At 43.4% G+C, this 25,747-nt stretch overlaps 1 protein-coding gene across 2 annotated transcripts in view; it reads left to right on the top strand.

Annotated features, from left to right (window-relative positions):
- The window catches only part of LOC145356425 (uncharacterized), a 73,832-nt gene that overhangs the window by 9,565 nt on the left and 38,520 nt on the right, over positions 1 to 25,747 (top strand). Inside the window, exons 1-6 of one of the 2 annotated variants that reach the window (XM_080209143.1) lie at positions 1,525 to 1,619; positions 5,420 to 5,501; positions 5,661 to 5,736; positions 7,990 to 8,146; positions 10,866 to 10,911; positions 11,509 to 11,567. In XM_080209143.1, the coding sequence (XP_080065269.1) occupies positions 5,486 to 5,501; positions 5,661 to 5,736; positions 7,990 to 8,146; positions 10,866 to 10,911; positions 11,509 to 11,567 (354 nt within the window). In that variant the 5' untranslated portion in view covers positions 1,525 to 1,619; positions 5,420 to 5,485. Of the gene's footprint in view, positions 1 to 1,511; positions 1,620 to 5,419; positions 5,502 to 5,660; positions 5,737 to 7,989; positions 8,147 to 10,865; positions 10,912 to 11,508; positions 11,568 to 25,747 lie in introns of those variants that run through there. The other variant, XM_080209142.1, reaches the window with a different exon arrangement.

Raw genomic sequence — 25,747 nt, 5'->3', positions numbered from 1 at the left:
TTCTTTGAATGCCTCCCATTGTTCAGTTATGGGAGACATTCAAAGAGAAGCCTGGGTAAGATGTTCAGTCAGAGAGTTAGTGCAGTCTTGATGGGCTGAATGGCCTCCTTCTGCACTGTAGGAATTCTATGATTCTGTACATTACATTTGAAACCTTTTCTAGGACCTGTAATAATTTATTCATACTTTTTTTTTTGTTTAACCGTCAGTTGAGGACTATATCCTGTAAGTAAGCTTGGATGGTGATTTTCAGGAAAGTGTGATCATTTTCAGACTAATTTATTGAAATAAGTTAACTGGCCACTGGGATTGTAGTTTTTGTATTTTTTCTTAATTCCCAATCTACATCTTGGCAATCTCCTCTGTTATTATATTCCAAAAAGCCAGTTGATGGAGGATAGAACTGAAGACAATTTTACACACTTCTATAAACATTTATTTGCATACCTTTATTGTCTGGTATGCATGGGGAATGGTGCTGCTGGTTAATCAAAAATGCCAGTTAATAAAGCATTCCATTTATCAATAGAGTACTGAATAACACGTCTAACACGAACTAATATGCAATTACTCAGAAGTAAAGAACAGTATTTTATTTACTTATAAACTTCAACAGTACATTAAAACATAATGTGTAAAATAATACAGTACATAGGTATGTGTTCCAGATACAGCAACTTCATAATTGCTTCCGGTTGGTTAAGTGACGGTTCGTATTAGGGGAAAATTCCGGTTAATAGAGAATTCTAGCTGTTAGAGTGCCGGACAATACAAAGTATACAGTGCAAGCATTCACCTCTGTTATTTACAGGAACAGAAGTGAATTCCCAGTTAATACCAACCACAATTTAAAATTAACATTCTATAACAGAGGAATGAAATTGTGCAAAAGATCAAAATTGGTGCATCACAGAATGCCAAAAGTTTGTAGGAGGAATTTGCAGAGATAAGAGCGAGGCGAGGCCATAGAGGGAGTTGGAAACAAGGATAGGAATTTTAAATCTGAAGCATTGACAGGTCACAAGCTATAGAATGTCAGCAGGCACTGTTAATGTTGCAATCCTGTCACAATGAAGTGCGTGCTCTTATTGTAAGAACAGCTATTACTAATAGTTTGGGCGTTATTCTTAAACATATTTCAGAACAAGTTTTCACTAGGTGGGGGTGGGTTAGACTGTGCCATCTGGATTACGTGAATAAACTTATGCTGAGGAAAGACTGGTTTCAGACTCCTCCTCTGTTCAGTGAATAAGCAGTGAATTATAAGGGGAAAGAGATAATGAGTGACTCGGTGCAAGTTAGGCTAGGCGCAGCAGAGTTTCGAATGAGTTCAAGTGTCTAGAGGTTGGTAGCTCAGAGGTACAGTCCCCACTAACTCAGCATAGATTGGCAACTGAACACTGAACCATTTGAACCGCTTATGTGCTGCATTTTATTCTCGTACCCAAGACTGACTTTCCAATATAATTACCTGCACCAATGTGATAGGAGTCATTCTGTTTCCTCAACAGCATGCATCCTGAGCATCCAGGAAGACAAGGATGCCGTCACTGATTGTAACCCTCATCTCACCTCCATGTGTGACATTCTAGAGATTATTCTGCGAAAGGGAATCAGGCGTGAGTAATAGTCAACGCAGTCTGGCGTGGCATTTCACATTTCAGAATGCTTCATTTCTTCACCAAATTGCTCAAGTTCCCGTTGGATCAATGTCATTGAACAATGTGAACTAAATAAAATAAGGTTTTACATTTATAAAGTGCCTTTTACAGTTTTGGGATGTTCCAATGAATTACTATCGAAAGGCAGTCATGGTTGTGAATTATAAAACATGACAGCCACTTCGCACACAGGGAGCTTCATAAACAGCAATATGATCATGGTAAAGTTATGTATTTTAGTGATGTTGGTTAAAGGATAAATATTGGCCAGGGACTATTCTTTAGAACATAGAACATTACAGCGCAGAACAGAATGGTGTTATGGGATTTTTATATTCAGTTGAGAAGACAGGACCTCGGATTAATGTCCATGTAAAGCGTAGCACCTCCAGCCAACAAGCAGAATGTCCTCCAGGTGAACACAGACTTCACTGCGTTAAATAATTATAACTATGGCGACAGAGGTGCTACAATTTCCAGCATTCCCCCATACTACCATCCCCAGACCCCAGCCCTTACCCATCCCTGGGTTTGTCAGGTAAAACTTTAGCTCAGATTCCTGTCCTGGATTGCTATCCAGTGGCCCTTGTCAAAAAGTACATACACATGGTTATAGGATAAGGATTGGTTGGCTATTGTCGTGATTCCTTCAGCAGTTGGATAGCATACAGATGTTCACATACAAGAAAGCTGCCTGGGGTGGGTTACCAGACACCTTTATAAGCTTTTGGGACAGTACCGCTGCAGTAATCAGCATTTTCAGCAGTGGAAGCTAGAGAATTGGAGGGAAAATCAGAATGTATTGAGGGCACTTGCCAGTTCAACAGAAAGCTATTAATGGTATATCCTCACTATGGAGCCTGATGTACCTCAATGCAAGAACTTGTATTTATGAACCACCTCATCACATTCTCCAAAATTGCTTTTAACCACAGCAACAGTAACTATAGTAACTGTTAGAACCATAGAATTCCTCCACTGCAAAAAGAGGCCATTTGGCCCATTGAGTCTGTACCAAGTCTCCAAAGGAGAATATTTTGCTGCCCATTTCTTATCCCCCCACGTTTATATGTGGCCCATCCACCTAACCTGCACATCTTTGGACATTGGGAGGAAACTGGAGCACCTGGAGGAAACCCACACACATGGGGCGAATTTGCAAACTCCACACAGTCACTAAGGCTGGAATCAAACCTGTGTTCCCTTACACTGTGAGGCAGCAGTGCTAACCACAGTGCCACCATGCCAGCTTGAAGTTGAAGTGTCATTTTATTACATGCTATTATGGGTTTTTAACTGCTGTCTTGGCTCCAGTTTTTCAATATTTGTTAATTTGCCCATGAAAAGTATGAATGAGTGGCCTTCATTATTAGTACGAATATTTTTACCTCTGAATGTAAATTTAATCTTTCATCTTCCCAAAGCCTGAAGCACAGGAAGCTGAGGTAACATAAATAAGAGGTAGAGTTTAGGGGCAATGAGCATGGCGAGTTGTCAGGAATGGCAGCATTAACAGGGGCTTTTGAGCTTCAGAAGCATTGGAGTGGTCCTTTGGTTTGACAGTACAGAGTGCAGGGGGTGGAATGTGAGATTTATTTACTGGGTAGTTCTAGAGCCTGGCAGTAGTTGGGGAAAATCCCAGGCATAACCATACCGGAGTCTGGGGTCGATCAACATGAGAGGCAAGGATCAAGTGTCTCTGTATTGAGAGGTGGAAAATCACAAACTGGGAGAATGTCAGGAGGAAAAATTCACAGGCCATTATTTCTTTTTATTCGCAGCATGTGGGTGTTGCTAGCTAGGCCAAGCTAAATGATGGTGAGCTGCTTTCTTGAACCACTGCAGTCTATCTCTGTTGTGCAGGTACAATCACAGTGCTATTAGGGACAGTGACAGTGAAGGAATGCAGATATATTTCCAAGTCACGATGGTGTGTTGCTTGGAGAGGAACTTGCAGTTGGTGCTGTACCCATGTGTCTGCTGCCCTTGTCCTTTTAGGTGGGTGTTATGTTGTGGCATTCTAGCATTGTCAAGAGATTTCAGCCTCTGTTAAGAATAAAAAGGATTTATTGATAAAGAGAAACCATGGTACAGGAGGGTTTTGCGGTACAGGAGGGTTTTGCAGCACAGGGCTGCCGTAGAGCAGAGCTCCAGTCCTTAAACACTTAGCACATGGTTTCAGGACTACTCACTTTCTCTGGTATGATCTCTAACTCTCGGTTTCCATTGTTCCCTCAAATATGTTGACCCTGTACTGTACTGTGTCTGTACTGTTTTAAATAGACAGACACCACATACATAACAGTGGGAAAGGTTGCAGGTTTGTAGGTACTGTTGAAGGAGCCTTGGTGAGTTGGTGCATCTTGTAGATGGTATACACTGCTGTTTCTGTGGTGTGAAGGCACTGAATATTGTTATGGTGGACAGAGTGCCAGTCAAGCGGGCTACTTTGTCCTGATGGCAGCAGGTTTCTTGAGTTTTTCTTGGAGTCACTCCCATCCAGGCAAGTGGAGAATATTCCATCACACTTGTGCCTTGTAGATGGTGATCAGACTTTGGGAATCAGGATATGAATTACTCTCTGGTTCTGACCTGCTCTGGTTGCCACAGTATTTATAGGGCTGTTCAGTGGTAACACCCGGGATGTTGATAGTGGGAGATTCAGCAATGATAATGCCATTGGATGTCATGGGGCAATGATTAGATTTTTCTTGTTGGAGCTGGTCATTGCTTGGCATCTGTGTGGCACAAATGTTACTTGCTGCTCATCAAAACAAGCTTGAATATTGTTCAGATTTTGTTGATATGGACTGGGAAACGTTAGGGGACGCAAGAAGAGGGGAGCATGGGTGACAATGTGATAGCAATAAGTGAAGCATGGCGTGTAGGGACCCTGGAATTAGTAGCATTTAAGAGTCCAATATGCTACAAAAGGATTGGAGTGAGGGTGGGGGTGGTAGCAATGAAGTGTCTGCAGTAATTTGTTTTACTGAGGGGGATGGGAGAGGTGAAGGGTTGGAGAATGGCAGGATAAGAGAGTCTGTCCCAGATGAAGTTTGTCTCCTCTAAATTCTCAGCTGTCAGCCAGGTTAATCTGCCATTACTCTTATCTGCCCACAGTCAGCTCATACAGTCAGCATGTACACCAATAAATGCAATTAGTGTGTACAGTGTTAGCACTTACAGGCAATATGCATGGTGTCAATATACAGTTAATACATAGTCAGCATACCACCAACATACACAGTATGTGTACAATCAGCATACAAGTCAGGACATTGCATGTACAGTGAACATGTTATTTCCATATTAAAAACTGGTTCTAGCAATCTGGTTTTGAACAGACTGCGTAGGACCTCAGATGGACTTGGGTCTTCGTGTAGAGAAGAGATGAAGGTGTTGGAGGGAGCTATTGGAAAAGGCAGGAACATCGGGAATGAGAATGTTTTGGAGGAAGGGCGCATTGTCATGCTTTTTCACTCTGTCTCTCTGTCATGTACTCTTTCTTTCATTCTTTCCTGTTTTCTGTCACATACTTGAAATAATGTTCCCACTAAGCTGAGTGGAGATCGTGCACAAATTGGCCACTTTTAAATTAACGGTTGTGTGTGTCCCAGCAAAAGATTTAAAGGGGCCGTACACTCAAAGAAACATTAGTGGGAACACTGCACTTAAATGTACTCTGTCTCTCTCTGTATCTCTTACAGCTATGTATATTTCTTCTTACTGTTTGACTGTGTTTCTCATTTCTCTCAAAGAGATTGCAGAGGTTGGTTGGAGTAAGGCCGTGGAGTGATTTGAAGATGAGGAAGATTTTGAACTAAATGTACCAAGGGACAGGTAACCAATCTAGGGGATAAGATTCAGATCAGTAGGCTAGTGACTGCGGTTTTGGATGAGTTAAATATTTTGTAAGGTGGAACTGAAGTAAAAGAGAGAAAGAGAAAAGAAAAGGAGTAAATTACTCCTGTTCCTAATGATATCATTGCCTTGTTACAGAGCCGGTCCTAGGCCTGAGAAGGAGAGATTACTGGCATTGGATTGAGCAACTTCCACAGCTGGATTCTTGTGGCAGGTATGTTATTAATTATTTTCAGAGAATTTTTTTGAATAGGAGGAGACCACTCAGCTGGCTATTTGAAAGAGTCCAATTTGTCTCTCTCCACTGCTCTTTCCCTAGAGCACTGAAATTTTTTTCCCTTTCAAGTACTAATCCAATTTTGTATCTGTTCCTGCTGTTACAGCGCCAGGGACCCAGTTTTGATTCCTGGCTTGGGTCACTGTCTGTATGGAGTCAGCACATTCTTCCCGTATCTGCATGGGTTTCCTCCCACAGTCTGAAAGTACTGATTAGGTGCATTCTGAATTCTCCCTCAGTGAATCCAAAAAGGTGCCTAAGTGTAATGACTAGGGGATTTTCACAGTAACTTCATTGCAGTGTTAATATAAGCCTACTTGTGACACTAATAAATAAACTTTGTAAACTTTAAACAAAGCATTTAGACAAGCCCTTATAAGGATTCTGAAAATAATAGCAAAGAAATGGAGATGGAAATGTAAATTAGAATGGGTGAATTCAATGTCAAATTAGGCACAGAGAGACATAGAGTAGAAAAGAAAGATGGGTTCAAGAGAGAGAAACAGATATAAAATTAAAATTTACATTTACATTTTGAAAATTTTCAACAATTTGCATCTGAAGGAAAGAGACTACACTTTAGTAATTAATTTTCAGTGCCAGAGAGTTTGATAAAAAGATGCTTAGATGGGAATGCGCAAACCTTAATTTTCTGTGGTGAGTTTAGTTCATAATTACAAAGCAACTGTAGTCATTTTATGCAGTTCAATGACTTTCAGTCAGGAGGCAGATAGTGAGATATCACTTTTGCAAGGTATTATGGTGGAGCAATGTAACTCAAATGGAGATCCTGGACAGGTGTAGAAAAAAATAGGGTTGTTGTAGTGGGAGACTTTAATTTTCCTCATATAGACTGGAAATCCCTTAGGGCTGGGGGTCTGGACGGGGAGGAATTTATAAAATGTCTCCAGGAAGGTTCTTTGGAACAATATGTTGATAGTCTCTTTGGAATGGAAGAGGATGAGAGGCGACTTAATGGAGGTTCATAAGATGATGAGAGGGATTGATAGAGTGGACGTGCAGAGACTATTTCCTCGGATGGATGTAGCTGTTACTAGGGGACATAACTATAAGGTTCATGGTGGGATGTCCAAGGTAGATTGTTCACTCAGAGTGGTTGGGGTGTGGAATAGACTGCCTGCTGTGATAGTGGAGTTGGACACTTTAGGAACTTTCAAGCAGTTATTGGATAGGCACATGGAGTGCTCCAGAATGATGGGGAGTGGGATAGCTTGATTTTGGGATTGGACATAGTTCGGGACAACATTGAGGGCCGAAGGGCCTGTACTGTGCTGTAATGTTCTATGTTTAGTCCTACTAGAGAGGGAGCTATACTGGACTCAGTACTGGGGAATGAGCCCTGTCAGGTCATCAAAGTTTCAGTGGGGGAACATGTGGCGAACAGTGACCACAATTCTGTAAACTTCCAAATAGTCATGGAAAAGGGTGAGTATTGTCCTATGGGTAAGGTGCTGAATTGGGGAAAGGCTAACTACAGCCAGATTATGCAGGATCTGGTGGCTGTTGATTGGGAGAGACTGTTCGAGGGTAAATCCACATCTGGCATGTGGGAGTCTTTTAAGGAGCAGTTGATAGGAGTGCAGGACAGGCATGTGCCTGTAAAAAGAAAGGACAGGAAAGGAAGGATTTGAGAGCTGTAGATAACCAGGGAAATTGTGGGTCTAATCAAAAAGGAAAAAGAGGCATACATAAGATACATAAGGTCCAGGCAGCTAAAACAGATGAAGCAATGGAGGAATACAGAGAGAGTAGTAAAGAACTCAAACAGAGAGTTAGAAGGGCAAAAAGAGGTCATGAAATGTCCTTGGCAGATAGGATTAAAGAGAATTCCAAGGCATTTTATACATACATTAGGAACAAGAGGGTTGTCAGAAAAAGAGTCGGACCTCTCAAGAACAAAGGAGAGGAATTATGCTTAGAGCCCAAGGAAGTAGGTGAGATTCTAAATGAATACTTCGTATCAGTATTTACGAAGGAGAGGGACACGTTGGCTGATAGTGTCTCAGATTGCTGCAGGCTTGGAGGGCCGAAAGGCCTGTTCCTCTGCTGTTTTGTTCTTCGTTCAAACAGCAACGTTTGGATATTCAAGTTTAATGCTACATCTCTCTTTCTGCATAGTCGTTGTAGCCTTTATGCATGAATTAATGTTATGCTTTCCTATCTTCTCAGGTTGGCTCAGCTCTCAGTGGCCTTGGAGAAAACCATTGCCTGCAAGAAGGTGCTGACAGCACAAGGTCGAGGCCGGCATTATATCCGACAGGCCCTGAATCAAAAGATCCTGGCAATTACATTACAACATCTTCGTCACACACCAAGACTATTAGAGGTAAAGAACAAAACAGCCTGGGAAACAAGCCCTTTGGCCCAATGAGCCCGCGCCGCCATTTTAACATTACGAGTCCCCCCTCCACCCACTCCTTCCTGCGTACCTTCTCACACATCTCTTCATCCTTTAATCAAACTCTGTATCATCTCCTTCTCACATATCATTCTGTCCTTTGTCAGGTGTAGCTCCACTGCTTCCTCAAACAAACCTCAACCTGTCTCATACGCTCCCCCCTAGTCCCCAGTGTTAGCCAGGGCTCAAGTGGAAACTCTCTCCTCTCAGTCAGCTGGTTAACTTGAGCGCAAAAATCAAAGCTAGTGCTCTTGTGCAATATTGAGGGAGTGCTTCACTGTCAGAGATGACATCTTTTAGATGAGGGGATAATATCACTGTGGTCATATTACTGGACTTGTAAGTCACAGATTGTTTTATTTCCACACTTCCAGATTGTTGTAAAAACCTATCAGCTTCGTTAATGCACCTGAGGAAAATAAATCTGCCATCCCTACCCAATCTGACCTGAATGTGATTCCAGACACACACAATGTGGTTATTTCTTAACTGCCGTCTGAAAGACCTGACTAGCTACTCCAGTTGTACTAAAAAACTGCAGAAAATTCAAAGAAGAATGAAATAGGTTGGACCATCTGGCATTGACGTAGGAATTGAAAATGATAAAGGAACAATCTGCCCGGTCGCCCCTGTAAAATTCTCCTCATGAACAACTGGGAGCTTGTGCCAAAATAGGGAGAGCTGTCCCAACAATGGGACTTAAATGCCCATCACCAAGATTGATGCAGTTGCAATACTCTGACCCAGCTGATGGGCATATCTATCAAACTGAGCTTGCAGCAGAACCTTAAATATAAGATAAATAAGGAAAAGATCGACTTGACCTCACCCTCACCAATCTAACTGTCACAGATGTATCTGTCCATGACTGTGTAGGAGCAGCTTGTGAAACACTTTCACTCTTAAGTCACTGTCCATCATGTTGTGTGGTATTATCACCATGCTAAACAAAATAGATTGAGAACAATTCTAGTACCTCAAAACTGAGCATCCATGAGGTGCTGTGGGCTATCAGCTACAACAGAATTTTACTGCACCCAATCTACAACATTATGCCTCCATATGGTAGTGTGATGCTATAGTTATGGTGTATAGTATCACACTACCATAACTATCAATCCGGGGGGACCAAACGTGTTTCAATGGTGAGCCTGGGACAGCAATTCAGGAGCAGCAACAAGCATATCTAAACATTTAAGTACTGTCATGGTGAAGCTACAACACATGACTACAAACAAGTTGAACAGAGAAAGTAATATTATTGACAGAGATAAACAATCTCACAACAAACAGATCAGATCTAAGCTCTACAGTCTTGCCACATCCAGGCATGAATATTTAACCAACAACAGGAGAAGTTTTATTTTTCTCAGTATTATGTTACTGGCTGAGTAATCCAGAAGACTGGACTAACAATCTGATGACACAAGTTTAAATTCCACCATGAAATGACAGTATGTCCTTGTTCTCAAAAAAGAGGGTGATGTCATTACAAAACACAACACTGAAGCATTTAGCGTTGTGACCAGCTTCAGTCAGAAGTGATGAATGGATGATCCATCTTAGCCTTTTGAGGTCACCTATATCACAAGTGCCAGTCTTCAACCAATTTTATTCACTTCATGCAGCAGAACAGAACATACCCAGAGATGGTGATAGAAGTGGCTGGGACATTGGCTGTAAGCTATGATTCAGAAGTATGAATATGTCAGGATCTTACTTGATTAGTCTGAGACAGCTCACCAACTCTGGCACAAGTCTCCAGAGGACTTTGCGTGGTTGACTGGGCAGGGTGTACCTTTGTTGTCTCTGGTGCCTAGATCAATGCTAAGTGGGCCATACTATTTACTTTTATTTGATGTTTCTGTAGCAGTTTGCTAGAATTGAGTGTCTTGCTAGTCTGCCATTTCAGAGGTCAGTTCAGAGTCAACCACATTGCAGTAGGTCTGGAGCCACATATAGGCCAGACCTGGTAAGTATGGCAGATTTCTCACCTAAAGAGGCTTGGGGGGCTGAAGGGCCTGTTCCTGTGCTGTATTGGTCTTTGTTCTTTGTAAAGGACGTTAGTGAAATTCAGTAGTTTCATGGTCACTGTCACTGAGACTAGCTTTTCATTTCAGATTTATTTATTTGATTAACTAAATTTAAATTCCCCCAGCAGTTTTGGTGGAATTTAAATTTGTGTCTTCAGATCGTTAGACCAGTCTTCTGGATTATTAGTCCAGTAACGTTAGTACCATCCCCGTACCACTGAGAGAAATAAACCAGTATAGTGAAAGTTAAGTTTTTGATGGCTGCATTTAAGAAAAAATAGACTGTCTAGACTCCCCTTTGATTTGATTTGATTTATTATTGTCACGTATTAACATAGTGAAAAGTATTGTTTATTGCGCTCTATACAGACGAAACATACCATTCATAGAGAAGGAAACGAGAGAGTGCAGAATGTAGTGTTACAGTCATAGCTAGGGTGTAGAGAAAGATCAACTTAATGCAAGATTGTAGTAGTTGCAAAGCGATCTTATATTTGTACCTGAAAGAGCAGATGCTAACCTTGTTTCCTTGGCCTGATTGACTGCATTGCATTGATCAGTGTGCGCAATGGTAAATCAATCTGTAATTGATCCCTGCCCTTTTCTTGTTGCAGTGGTATGACCTTGAGAGCTCTGTCCTGGCCAACGAGTGTTTTTCAGGTAAGTAATCCAACAGTCCGGCATTCTTTGAAAGCAGAATTTTCTTTGGGTCTTTGCCTGTTTGAGTTTGCATGGTGGAGTTGAAGGATTGGGGGGTTGGTGGTGGGAATCAGTGTTATGGGATATTGAGATAGGTTTATGGGAGGGCAGTGTGGGAGTGAAGAATTTATAAGGTGATGGATTTATGGAATGAGTGAGGACTTTATAAACTTCTCACTCCATTTATGAAGTGATAGTAAAAAGTCTCTTGAAAAGTCTTTCAACAATAAAAGTCCTAATTTAGTAGCTGCTTCCTAGAATCCTGATTGGTACTTACGAGAAACATAAATGGCCTGACCGGCATTTGGGCTTTGGCCATCACTGATGAGTTGGAGCAAATAATGAACATCCCTGTTTGAGATGATTGCAAACGGCCAGCCTGAGAATAATATATTCTGACATAAGAAGGTAAGGATTTCCTTTGTGGGCTTCCCACTGGGTGGCCAATCAAGTGGGGAGCTAACCTAATGGCATGTGCCTTCAGTGCCTTGTTTACTAACTTGCCATTATTGGGTTTGGCTCAATTTTCATCCTTTTGCCTGTTTTTTTTTCACTCAGAACCATTCCTGTCACTGCTGCTTGTCTTGTCGCAGATGAATTTCACCCTTGATTTGCAGGTTAGTGATGATCTACCCAATATTCTTTTATATTGTTTCAATGAGCAATTAATTCAAATTTATTCCAAGATTACTCTCCATAGAAGTGCGGTGGAGGCAGGTTCAACTGAGGCATTCAAAAGGGCACTGGATAATTATTTGAATAGAAATAATGTGCAAAGATACGGGGAAAAGGCAGGAAAATGGCACTAAGTCATGATGCTCATTTGAAAAACTGGTGCATTCACGATGAGCTAAATGGTCTCTTTCTGTGCCATAATAATTCTGTGATCTTATAAATCAAGGCCTGTGCTTGTAATGAGCCAAATACGAGGTCCTTAGGACCTGTCACCAGTTTGTGCTTGTTGCAGTTTTCATACTTTCAGGCTGATCAACAATCTGACTGTATGACCTGAAGGAACAACAAAACCTCTTGCTGGCATGGCTGACCTTCAGATCTGTTGAAAATGACTTTGGGAGGGTGGCATGGATGGTATGGTATCACATCATTTGCATCCCATTGAAATGTTCCCACTTTCAACTGTCACATGCACTACCAAGACACTAGGGGGTCTCCATTCCTATTCCCCCTCGTTGGCACCCTGGGGACTGGTATATGCAGAGCTTAGGGGACATGGAAAAATCAGTCCTCAACATTTTGAGTGTGAAGGTCATTGCAGCCAATATTGTCATGAATAGATTACAGGAAGTGTCTATGGATAGTAACCAGGAGAGAGAATGGTGGTTGCTTCATCTTTTCCTAGCCTGGGACATTATAAGTCTTTCTACTCTTGTTACAATTACCATAGAATCCCTACAGTGCAGCAAGAGGCCCTTCAGCCCATTGAGTCTGCACTGGCTGCAATCCCACCCAGGCCCTACCCTCATATCCCTACATATTTTACCCCCTAATCCTGGTGGGATCCTGGGTAGAGGGGGTGAAAGTGAGGGGGGCATAGAAGGGGACGGCATTGCACGGCATTGTGGGGGTGGGGCGGAGCGAGGTTTGAAATGTATATACTTTAACGCGAGGAGTATTCGCAATAAAGTGGATGAACTTGCAGCGTGGACCAGTACTTGGGACTTTGATGTTGTGGCCATTTCAGAGACGTGGATAGAGCAGGGTCAGGAATGGATGTTGCAGGTGCCGGGGTACAAGTGCTTTAGTCGGAGTAGAGAAGGAGGTAGAAGGGGGGGTGGAGTAGCATTATTGGTCAAGGACTATATCACAGTCTCAGAGAGGAAGTTGAATGAGGACTTGTCTGTTAAGGTAGTATGGGCAGAAATTAGAAATAGGAGAGGAGAGGTCACCCTGTTGGGAGTCTTTTATAGACCTCCAAAAAGTTCTAGAGAGGTTGAGGAAAGGATTGCAGAGACGATCCTGGTTAGGAGTGAAAGTAATAGGGTAATTGTTATGGGGGACTTTAACTTTACTAACATTGATTGGAATTGCTATAGCTCTAGCTCGTTAGAGGGGTCAGTTTTTGTTCAAAGTGTGCAGGAAGGTTTTTTGACTCAATATGTAGATAGGCCAACTAGAGGTGAGGCTATATTGGACTTGGTACTGGGAAATGAGCCAGACCAGGTGCTAGACTTGGAAGTTGGTGTGCTTTTTGGTGATAGTGACCACAATTCGGTTACGTTCACCTTAGTGATGGAAAGGGATAGGCATGAACCTCGGGTCAGTAGTTTTAGCTGGGGGAAGGGTAATTATGAGGCCATTAGGAGAGAATTAGGAAGCATTGGTTGGACTAGGAGATTACAGGGACTAGGAACGTCTGAAATGTGGAGTTTTTTCAAGGAGCAGCTACTGCGGGTCTGTGATAGGTATGTCCCTGTCAGGCAAGGAGGAACTGGTAGGGCTAGGGAACCGTGGTGCACAAAAAAAGTTGATTTGTTGGTTAGGAAGAAGAAGGAGGCTTATGTTCGGATGAGGCTTGAGGGCTCGGGTAGTGCAGTAGAAAGCTTTAGATTGGCTAGGAGGGAGTTGAAGAGGGAGTTAAGAAGGGCTAGAAGAGGGCATGAGATGACTTTGGCTGATAGGATTAAGGAGAATCCTAAGGCGTTCTATAGGTATGTCAAGAACAGAAGGTTGGTTAGGGCAAGATTAGGGCCAGTTACAGACAGTAGGGGGAAGTTGTGTGTGGAACCGGAAGAGATTGGAGAGGCATTGAACCATTATTTCTCTTCGGTGTTCACGCATGATGATATGAATGTAGCTGAGGAGGTCACTGGGGTGAAGGGGTGTAAAATAGAAAGTATTGCAGTTGATACAGAGGATGTGTTGGATATTCTAGAAGGGTTGAAAATAGATAAGTCCCCTGGTCCAGACGGGATTTACCCTAGGATTCTATGGGAGGCAAGAGAGGTGATTGCAGAGCCACTGGCTCTGATCTTCAGGTCGTCGTTGGTCTCTGGTATAGTACCGGAAGATTGGAGGACAGCGAATGTTGTCCCATTGTTTAAGAAGGGGAACAGAGACTTCCCTGGGAATTATAGACCAGTGAGTCTTACTTCTGTAGTGGGCAAGGTTTTAGAAAGAATTATTAGGGATAGGATTTATAGTTATTTGGAGAGTAATGAATTGATTAGAGATAGTCAGCATGGTTTTGTAGCGGGAAGGTCGTGCCTTACTAACCTTATTGAATTCTTTGAGAAGGTGACCAAAGAGGTGGATAGGGGTAAGGCAGTAGATGTGGTATATATGGATTTTAGTAAGGCGTTTGATAAGGTTCACCATGGTATGCTTCTGCAGAAAATGCAGATGTATGGGATTGGTGGTAATTTAGGTACTTGGATCAGGAATTGGTTAGCAGATAGGAGACAGAGGGTGGTGGTTGATGGTAATTATTCATCATGGAGTTCGGTTACAAGTGGTGTGCCTCAGGGATCTGTTTTGGGGCCACTGCTGTTTGTAATCTTTATTAATGATCTGGATGAGGGTATAGTTGGGTGGATTAGTAAGTTTGCTGATGACACCAAAGTCGGAGGTGTGGTAGATTGTGAGGAAGGGTGTCGAAGTTTGCAGGGTGACTTGGACAGGTTGCAGAGCTGGGCCGCGAGGTGGCGGATGGAGTTTAATGTGGAGAAGTGTGAGGTAATCCATTTCGGTAGGAATAACAGATGTGTTGAGTATAGGGCTAACGGGAGGACTTTGAATAGAGTGGAGGAGCAGAGGGATCTAGGTGTATGTGTACATAGATCCCTGAAAGTTGGGAATCAAGTAGATAAGGTTGTTAAGAAGGCGTACGGTGTCTTGGCGTTTATTGGTAGGGGGATTGAATTTAGGAGTCGCAGCGTCATGTTGCAACTGTACACAACTCTGGTGCGGCCGCACTTGGAGTACTGTGTGCAGTTCTGGTCCCCACATTACAGGAAGGATGTGGAGGCTTTGGAGAGGGTGCAGAGGAGGTTTACCAGGATGTTGCCTGGTATGCAGGGGAGGTCCTATGAGGAGAGACTGAGGGATTTGGGGTTGTTTTCACTGGAAAGAAGGCGGCTAAGAGGGGATCTTATAGAAACATATAAGATGATTAGAGGTTTAGATAGGGTGGATGGTGATAGCCTGTTTCCTCGGATGGAGAAAGCTAGCACGAGGGGGCATGGCTTTAAATTAAGGGGGGGTAGTTATAGGACGGATGTCAGGGGCAGGTTCTTTACCCAGAGGGTGGTGAGGGACTGGAATGCCCTGCCTGCTGCAGTTGTGAATGCGCCTAGTTTGGGGGCGTTTAAGAGATTGGTGGATAGGTTTATGGACGAAAAGGGATTGGTTTAGATTAGTGGGTCAATGTTTTTTTTTAAAAATAAGACTGGTCGGCGCAACATTGTGGGCCGAAGGGCCTGTTCCGCGCTGTAATGTTCTATGTTCTATGTTCTAATCCCTCTAACCTAAGCATCTCAGGACACTAAGGGGCAATTTTTTAGCATAGCCAATCAACCTAGTCTGCACATTTTTGGACCGTGGGAGGAAACCGGAGCACCCAGAGAAAACCCATGCAGACACAAGGAGAATGTGCAAACTCCACATAGACAGTGACCCGAGCTGGGAATTGAACCCAGGTCCCTGGAGCTGTGAAGCAGCAGTGAAGCGGTTTATGAAGTTTGAGATTGTTCCGTTTTTGGGACTGTACTTTTAATTGAAGGCAAAATGAAGGGGGCCATATGACCTTGTAATAACTCAGGAAGCCTGAATGGAAGTGTCCATTGTGGCCTCTTTTCTGAGCTTCTTGTCTTTCTTCGGTTTTGTCACCCAGATTTGGGAAAGTGAGGCTGTACCTGGACTGAAGGTGTCAGTCTCGATATCTCCACCAGAGCTACTCCTGTTACCATGTGAGGAGTTGTCTTATAATTAAAAAGGAAACAAGGAAGCTTTGCTTCCAAAGAATACTTGGACTGCTCGCTCAGCCAGACGGTTTGAAGATGGGTGATAGGGTGCCGTGTGGATGTGCCACACTCCATTCATGAAGGTCTGAAACTCCCCACTGGTAAATGTGGTCCCGTTGTCTGTTATGGGGACCTCAGGTATACCATGTGAGCAGGAAGTTTGCCAGAGTTTTTGTGGTGTAAGAGGGAGTAAAGGCCATTCAGTGCATGTCACTCCATTTTGAATGGGCATCAATAGGAATTAGGAATATAGAGCCCATAAATTGCCCTGCAAAATCTGCATATCCTTGCACCCAGGGTCTTCCTGGCTATTTCCCAAGGGTGCAGTGAGGCTGCTGGTGGGACCTTCTGGTTTTCCTGGCAGGTTTTGCACCGCTTGACTAGGTTTTCCAATGTCCTTGTCTATACCAGGCCACCAGGCGTAATCCAAAGATGTGCAGGTTGGGTGAATCAGCCATGCTAAATTCTCCCTCAGTGTACCCAAACAGCCTCCAGAGTGTGGCGACTAGGGGATTTTCATAGTAACTTCATTGCAGTGTTAATGTAAGCCTACTTGTGACACTAATAAATAAATAACCTTGCAAGCATTTTAATTTTACCAATTCCCTAGATGGCCATTTTGTAATTCGTGGACACAGGACAACCACCCACAAGCAGATGCCACCTTCAATGCTCAGCTCTTGATATTTGGAAGTTTAAGGCACTAGACCCTCTGAAGGACACCTTTGTAATCCACCAGTTAGGACAATGTGATGTGACTTTGCCAATGTGGCGTCCTTTTAAGTCCAAGCCTGAATTTACTTGGATGGATACTGGCAAAGTGTCCATGAAGTTCAAAGTCATGATGACTTCATCCAGCTTCAGAGGTGTAGGTAGGCTGATGGGTAGCAGTAGATGACTCAAGGCATCCATGTTGGCTCTGTGTCGCCCTGGGTGATGTTCTAGAGTGTAGTCTAACGTGGATCTGAGTTGATGTGATGGGACGAATTGCCTTGCATTCTCTGAAGAGGCTTAGAAGTTTGTAGTCCGTCACTATGGCAACTGTAGATGTATTGGTGGAACTATTTCACCGCAAATACCATAGCCAAACCTTCTTTCTCAATCTGCACATACTTCCTTTCTGCACCTGCCAGGGTTCACAATGCATATGCAATTCAACATTCTGTCCCATTAGGTGTGGCAATACCACTCCTGTCCCATAGAGGGAAGCATTGCATGTTATAACGAGTGGTCTTGTGGGAGGGGAGGGTCATAATGGGCTAGTACATTTGTTGACAGCAATTGCTCTTTGACACTTGTAAAGGCTCTCTTGTGGCAGTTGCCACAACCATTTTCAATTTTTTTTAAAATCAGGATATGGAGGTGTGTCCTCAGGTCTGCCAGGTTTGAACAAAGAGAAAACAAAGCAAATAACAGTATAGGAATAGGCCCTTCAGCCCTCCAAGCCTGTGCCAACAGTGCTGCCCGACTGAACTAAACCCCCCACCCTTCCAGGGACCATATCCCACCATTCCCGTCCTATTCATGTATTTGTCAAGACGCCTCTTAAAAGTCAGTATCGTCTCTGCTTCCACTACCTCCCCGGCAGCAAGTTTCAAGCACCCACCACCCTCTAGGTAAAAAACTTGCCTTGCCCGTCTCCTTTAAACCTATGTCCCCTAGTAATTGACTCTGCCACCCTGGGAAAAAACTGCTGACTGTCCACTCTGTCCATAGCCCTCAAAATCTTGTAGACTTCTATCGGGTTGCCCCTCAACCTTCGTCGTTGCAGTGAAAATAAACCAAATTTCTCTTTTTGGTATGAATTTCCCATAGTAGTTTAGGAGATCCAGGAAAGACATCAATTCCATTGTGTTCTTTGGAATCGGAGCCCCTTTTATGGCCTTCACCCACCCTTGTCAATTCTGTACCCAAGGTACATTATGTCATTTACTCGGAACATATGTTTTTCCCGTTTTAGCCCAACACCAGCCTCAGAGAAACGTTGTAAGACTTCCTCCAAACATCCTTAGCAATAGCTCCTGAGATTAAAATGTGATCCAGATCAACTGCAACTCTGGACACTCCGTGAAGGATGTTCTCCTTGGAACAAACCGAAGACTCCCCAAAAGGCAAGCGAGTGTACTTGTACAGCCCTGTCTGAGTAATTATGACATGCTCCCTGATGACACCCCAAACTCCAGTTGGAGATAGGTGTGACTCATATCCAATTTGGAAAATGTAACTCCAGCTAGTTTTGCGTACAAATCTTCTAAATGGGAAGCTCTGTTGCCCCATCAACTTATAATCCCTACAGAGATGACTCAATTGTCAGGTTTTAGAACTGGGACTGCTGTTGCAGCCCATTCAGCAAATCGTACTGGGCGTAAAGTGTCAAGTTTCTCCAAACATTACAATTCAGCCTCTATTTTGGCATGTAGGTACAGGGCTTGAAGTATTTAGGTTGGGTCTCTGTATCTATGTATATCTACCTTTAATGTTCTCAAGGCCTTCTTGGACCACTTTCAGATATTTCCCAATGGCTTCATATAAATTGCCAGTACCCATTTAAAAGATCTGTTGCCAATCCAGGGGTATTTTCTGTAGCCAGTCCCTTACAAAAAAGTTTGGACCTGGTCCGTGTACTTACTAGGGGAAGTCAGACTGTTGCCCATGTACAACTGGGGTTACAGTGGTCCCAATAATTCTGAAGGTTCCCCAGTGTATGTGGCCAATCATTTATCGCAGGCTTAAAGGCAAGATGTCCAGTCAGAATCACCTAATGATAGATACTGGGGCACCTGTATCTACCTCCACGTCAAGGGAGTAGCTGTTTACCTGGAGTTGAATCTGGATTCGGGCCACTTTGGGAGCAGTGATGCAATTTAGTTGTATCAGTTCTCTATCCTTGGACTGATTTATTTGCAAAGATTCACTTTTTGGCCTGGGCAATATGTGTTTTGCCTGTTTCGGTGGCCTTGTCTAGGGCAGATCCTATAACTACAAGTAAAGCATGGATGTGCTTGCTTCTCCACCTCCAATCACCTTTCCTTCGCAAGGAATGGGAGACATGAGTGTTATCCACGGGAGAGTTGGTTCTATGGTATGGGGATCACCTAAAGCTGAGGATGGTATCATCTATGAAGCCCTGAAGCTCCTGGGTCCCTTTGTTCACGTTTTCACCAGAAGGGGCCAGTTCCATGGCTTTCTTAAGGTTCAGATTCAACTCAGTCAGTAACTTCCTTTGGGTCGCAATATTATTTATTTCACATATTAATCGATCCCTTAACATTTCAGGAAGTGCTGGCCCATACTCTGTGTTCCTGCAATTTCCACAATCTCATCAAGAAATCAGTAACTGGTCCCACAGAGCGTCTATTAAACCTGCAGTGCTGCAATATTAGTCATGATGTGGAGATGCCGGCATTGGACTGGGGTAAACACAGTAAGAAGTCTGACAACACCAGGTTTAAGTCCAACCGATTTATTTGATAGTAAACTCACAAGCTTTTGAGGTTCCCCTCTTCATCAAGTGAAAGCTTATGAGTTTACTATCAAATAAATCGTTTGGACTTAAACCTGGTGTTGTCAGACTTCTTACTGTGCTGCAATATAACAGACTGTGTTTGGGGTTGTAGTGGTTTGCTCCCAAATCAGTTCACTAAAGGATTTTGAATTAGGGGCTGCCAGGTAGGTTAAACTCTATGATGCTGAAAGTTGGTGCCCTACAAGTGGTCTTGAGATTGACTTTTTGCCAGTCATCCCCTTGTACCACGTTTGCCCGGCAGAAGTATCTCATTCATTTGGCCAATTCGTACTGGGGCCAATCTCCATATCTGCAACATACTGTTCCAGTTTCCCCATTTTCAGTATCTTCCCATTATTGTCTAACTAAGCTCATTAAAAGACAAAGTTGGCTGAACTTTTCCTTGTTCCTCAAAACCAAAGTAATGACTCAGGAAGGCTGACTAGAAAGGAATGGTATTTATTGTTGAATGTATTATTAAGCCACTAGTCCATTGTATACATACACAAATCCCAGCAGGACACGGTACTGCAGACCCCTCCCGATGTTGGCCTTTTAAAGGGCTCAGGTGATGAGTTCCACCTGGGCAGGCTATTGCCTGTTACCAACACCAGCCTCAGAGAAACATTGTAAGACCTCCTCCAAACATCCTTAGCAATAGCTCCTAGGCATACAGATCCACAGTTCCCCGAAAGTTTTAACATAATTGGATAAGGTGGTCAAGAAGATGTACAGCATGCTTGCCTTCATCAGTTGGGGTATAGGGTATAAAACTTGGCAAGTCATGTTTACAGTTGTATAGAACTTTGGTTAAGCCACATTTGGAATATTGTGTACAGTTCTGGTCTCCACATTGCCAGAATGATGTGGAGACTTTGGCGAAGGTGCAGAGGAGATTTACCAGGAGGTTCCCTGGTTTGGAGGGTATTAGGTATGAGGAGAGATTGGACAAATTTCGTTTGTTTTCACTTGAGGGGCTACCTGATAGAAGTTTACAAAATTATGAGGCATGGATAGAATAGATAGTCAGAGTCTTTTTCCCAGGGTAGAAATGTCAATTACTAGGGGACATAGGTTTAAGGTAAAAGGGGGAAAGTTTAAAGGAGATATGAGAGGCAAGTTTTTTACAGAGGGTTGTGTGTGCCTGGAATGCGCTGCCAGAGGAAATGGTAGAAGCAAATACAAAAGCAACATTTAAGAGACAACTTGACAGATAGATGAATAGATAGGGAATAGAGGGTTATGGACCACGTAGAGGCAAAAATTATTTAGTTTAGAAAGACGTCATGTATTGGTGCAGGCTTGGTGGGCCAAAGGGCCTATTCCTGTGCTGTACAGTTCTTTGTTCTAGTGTCTTATACAAATTCAGCTTGACCTCCTTACTCTTGTACTTAATGCTCCTATTAATCAAGCCTAAGATAATATATGCTTTATGCATTTATTCATGGCTGTCAACATGCCCTGCCTCTTTAATGACCTATGTACATATATACTAAGGTCCCTGGAAATTATATATAAAATATAATTTATTTATGTATATTAAATTTAAAAAATCATCTTGGAATTTTAAAATTTGTACATCAAAGTCTAGTGGAAGCAATTCTGCCAGCCCAATGCACCGCTTTAGTAGCGCAAAGAACCAGGAGACTTGAGCAGAGGCCATTTCCCCAGTTCCCCGCTGAGTACCATGGCCTCTGCACATCATCAGCAGACTTTGTGCAGCATCAGCTTCGCGCTGATTTCTGGCGCAGAGCAGGATGATTTATTTAAATCAACATTTGAATACGATTTAAATCCAATTAACAGGCCTGAAGTCTCCAAGCCTGCTACCCTCTCCCCCTCTCACAAAACACCACGCTGAGAGTATTTGACTTCAGCGGGGCTTAGTATAGCTCCCCACTTGCAGGGAGTTGGCGGCCCAATCCTGCTGGAGTGAAAGGGGCCATCGAGGACTGGGAGATGCCCCCTGGGCATTGCTAGCCTGGGTGCCCTGGCACTGCCCATCTGGCAAAGTGTCAATGCCTGGGGGCAATTTGGCACTGCCCACAGGGCATTGGACTGTGCCAAGAGGGTGGGGCCTAATCAGGGGCAAGGCCTAATGGAGAGATAGAGCCTCTGGGGAGTGATTGGCGAGGTTGGGGGGAGCTGCTACCACTCTGCATTTGGGTTGAGTAACAGAGGAAGGAAGGCTAGCAATCAGGGCTGATCATTGTGGGGTGGGCAGGTCAGCCTCCTGGGGGCTCAGGGCTATGGGGTTGGCAGATCAGGAGATTGAGGCTGCATGGGTGAAGGGGGAAGATTGAGGTGGGGTGGGGAGAAGTCGAGGCTGGCCTGGACATGTTGTGGGGGCCCAGTGATGGGGCCATGTGGGAGGTTGCATGGCTGGCCATGTGGGGAAAGGCTGGCAGTGCGAGTCTACCTCGAATGCACCAGTCTTAGCATTGATAGACTGGCACATGCGCAGTGTCCCGCGCAGTGCTATGATGCCAGCCTCTCCAGTGGGAGTTGGCCCCATGATTAACGTTTTGACACTCTGCAGTGCACAGAGTGTGGGAGATTCACTTTGAAATCTAGTCAAAAAGAAAAGCATACAGAAGGTTCAGGGAGCTAGGTAATGTTAGGGATCTAGAGGAGTATACGGCTTGTAGGAAGGAACTTGAGAAGGAAATTAGGAGAGCCAGAAGGGGTCATGAGAAGGCCTTGGCAGGTAAGATTAAGGAAAACCCTAAGGCGTTCTACAAATATGTGAAGAATAAAAGGATGAGATGGGAAGGAATAGGACATATAAAATGTGATGGTGGGAAAGTTTGTATAGAACCGGTAAAAACAGCAGAGGATACTTTATAAAAATAGCAATGAATACTTTACTTTGGTATTCACGGTGGAAAAAGATCTGGATTGTTGTAGTGAAGGCTTGCGGTGGACTGAAAAGCTTGAGTATGTGGACATTAAGAAAGAGAATGTGTTGGAGCTTTTGAATAACATCAAGATAGATGAGTCACCAGGACCGGATCGGATGTACCCCAGGTTACTGTGGGAGGCGAGGGAAGAGATTGCAAAGCCTCTGGCAATGATTGTTGCTTCACCGATAGAGACTTGAGAGGTTCCAGAGGATTGGAGGACTGCGGATGTGGTTCCTATATTCAAGAAAGGGAATAGAGATAGCCCAGGAAATTATCAACAGGTGAGTCTAACCTCAGTGGTTGGTAAGTTGATGGAAAAGATCCTGAGAGACAGGATTTATGAACATTTAGAGAAGTTTAGTATGATCAAAAATAGTCAGTATGGCTTTGTTAAAGGCAGATCCTGTCTTATGAGCCTGGTTGAGTTTTTTGAACATGTGACTAAACACATTGATGAAGGAAGAGCAGTAGATGTGGTTTATATGGACTTCAGCAAGGCATTCGATAAGGTCCCCCATGCAAGGCTTATTGAGAAAGTGAGGTGGCATGGGATCCAAGGGGACGTTGCTTTGTGGATCCAGAACTGGCTTACCCGCAGAAGGCAGAGAGTGGTTATAGATGGGTCTTTTTCTGCATGGAGGTCGGCCACCATTGGAGTGCCCCAGGGATCTGTTCTGGGACCCTTGCTGTTTGTGATTTTCATAAATGACCTGGATGAGGAAATGGAGGGATGGGTTGGTAGGTTTGCCGATGACACGAATGTTGGAGGTGTTGTGGATAGTTTGGAGGGATGTCAGAAGTTGCAGCGTGACATAGATAGGATGCAAGACTGGGCGGAGAAGTGGCAGATGGACTTCAACCCAGATAAATCTGTAGTGGTACATTTTGGCAGTTCAAATGGGATGAAGGAATATAATATTAAGGGTAAGAGTCTTGGCAGTGTGGAAAATCAGAAGGATCTTGGAGTCCGGGTTCATAGGGCTCTCAAATCAGCTTTGCAGGTAGAGGATGTGGTTAAGAAGGCATATGGTGTACTGGCCTTCATCAATCGAGGAATTGAGTTTAGGAGTCGGGAGATAATGCTGCAGCTGTATAAGATCCTGGTCAGACCCCTATAAGATCCTGGTCAGACCCCAACTGGAGCACTGTGCTCAGTTCTGGTTGCCTCATTACAGGAAGGATGTGGAAGTCATTGAAAGGGTGCAGAGGAGATTTACAAGGATGTTACCTGGATTGGGTGGCATACTTCATGAGGATAGGTTGAGAGAGCTGGAACTTTTCTCCTTAGAGAGACGAAGGATGAGAGGTGACCTGATAGAGGTGTATAAGATGATGAGAGGTATTGATCAGGTGGACTCTCAGAGGCTATTTTTTAGGGCTGAAATGGCTGCCATGAGAGGACACAGGTTTAAGGTGCTGGGGAGCAGGTACAGAGGAGATGTCAGGGGTAAGTCTTTCACTGAGGGTGGTGAGTGAGTGGAATCGGCTGCCGTCGGTGGTGGTGGAGGCAAATTCGTTTGGGTCTTTTAAGACACTTCTGGATGAGTGCACGGGACTTAATAGGATTGAGAGTTATAGGTAAGCCTAGTAGGTAGAGATAAGATCGGCGCAACTTGTGGGCCGAAGGGCCTGTTTGTGCTGTAGTTTTTCTATGATTCTATGATTTACGCCAGTTTTTACACAAATTTGATACTTAGAATTTTTTGGGAGAATCACCCCCAGGTCTTTAATATATATCTGGAAGAGCAGGGGTCTGAACATCATTTCCTGGGGAGGTCCAAGACAAACCTTCCTCCAGCCTGAAAATTAACTGTTCATCACTACTCTTTGTTTCCTGTCAGCCAGTTTTGTATCATTTTGCTACTGTCCCTTTTATTCCATGGACTCTAAGCTTGCTCACAAAGCCTTTTGGGTGGTTTTTTTTCAAATACCTTTTGGAAGAATGTATTGACATTTGACCACAAACCTTTATTCCCAATAAGGGCAGTCACAACAGCTTCAGAGAGAATCTTATTTGCTTTGAGCTTTGTGATAATCAGGTTGAGGATAATCAGTGCTTGAGATTGGGATACTTGCCAATTTGAGCATCAAGGGCGGGATTGTCATTGGGTCAGGCTGATTCTGAGGGCCTTTAAAAACAGGCAAAACCCACCCCCCATTTCTGGCAGATCCCATTTTTTGTCGGCAAGGGAGAGTATAATGAATCATACTGACACAAAACCTGAACTCAGACATGCCGTTTGCAATTAGTTCAAACAGCCTCTATTTTCACTATTCCACACCTGCAGTTTGGGAGTCATGAAGTTATGGAGAAGGCATAAAGGTGGATAAGATCTATTTATGTGTTATTTAAATCCTCAGCACTTTAAAATAAAACAAGCTGCAGCCTTCAGTTGGAGTGAAAAAGAAGACACGGCTGGTGTTCTTTGGTTGAAAGGCCCTCTGATGTGGTTTTGAAAAATAACGTTAGACATGTTCCTGCAGTTTCAATTGATTTCATTGTTGACTTTTACCAAAGGTGGTTGTTATAGCTGAAACTATTTAAAAATTTCAAAAGCTCAAAATCACTTCTCTCAGCCAGTGGACTGACATCACAATTTGATTGACAGTTTTATAATGCTTTAAAGGGTTAGCTGTCTTTGATGTGGTTAATGAATAGAAATTTAATTTTATAATAATTGACCATTTGAAGGGATTTACATTTTTTGAATGGGTCTCAAGAATCAAGATTAAGAATTCACTTAGATTGTCATTTCTTTCATCTCCACATGGCTCCTGAGGTCTGTACGTAGTAGATACTTGGTGTGGCCATGGAGATAGCATGGGGTGGGGCTGGGGGTGTGAGGGGACCTGGTAGTTTGGTGAAGTAGGGAGTAGGAATCTTCAGGGCCAAACATCCCTTTTACCAAATGTAAAGTCTCAAACAACTGAAGGGGGCTTTCTAACCACCCTACCAGCACTTGACTGCCTCCAGAGTTTGGGGCAAACTGGATCACACTCTGCCTCACCAGAGCAAAAATCTGTTCTGTGATCCTCCAAGGCAAGGGATTTCCCGACTCAATCTTCCCATCTCAAAGGTGAAAATCTAGCCCCAAGTGTCATAACCGAGCACCCTTGAGTCAGGTAAATGTTTCCTACTCCAATATTGTATGTCAATCTCAAAAGTGCCCACTGTTATTTTCAACTTCAGGCTGTGGTATTCTTTGAGAAAAACTGCAGTTTTATTGCTAAATGATGTCAACTGAGACTAATGAACTTCTTTTATGTAGAACATAGAATATTACAGCGCAGTACAGACACTTTGGCCTTCGATGTTGTGCTGACCCGTGAAACAAATCTAAAGTCCATCTAACCTACACAAGTCCAATATCATCCATACGCTTATCCAATTACCTTTTAAATGCTCTTAA

Source organism: Carcharhinus amblyrhynchos, chromosome 21 (assembly GCF_965287045.1).
Source record: "Carcharhinus amblyrhynchos chromosome 21, sCarAmb.v2.hapA, whole genome shotgun sequence".
Taxonomy (NCBI): domain Eukaryota; kingdom Metazoa; phylum Chordata; class Chondrichthyes; order Carcharhiniformes; family Carcharhinidae; genus Carcharhinus; species Carcharhinus amblyrhynchos.
Note: the sequence above shows the minus strand (reverse complement) of the source record. Positions and strands in the feature narration are given on the sequence as shown.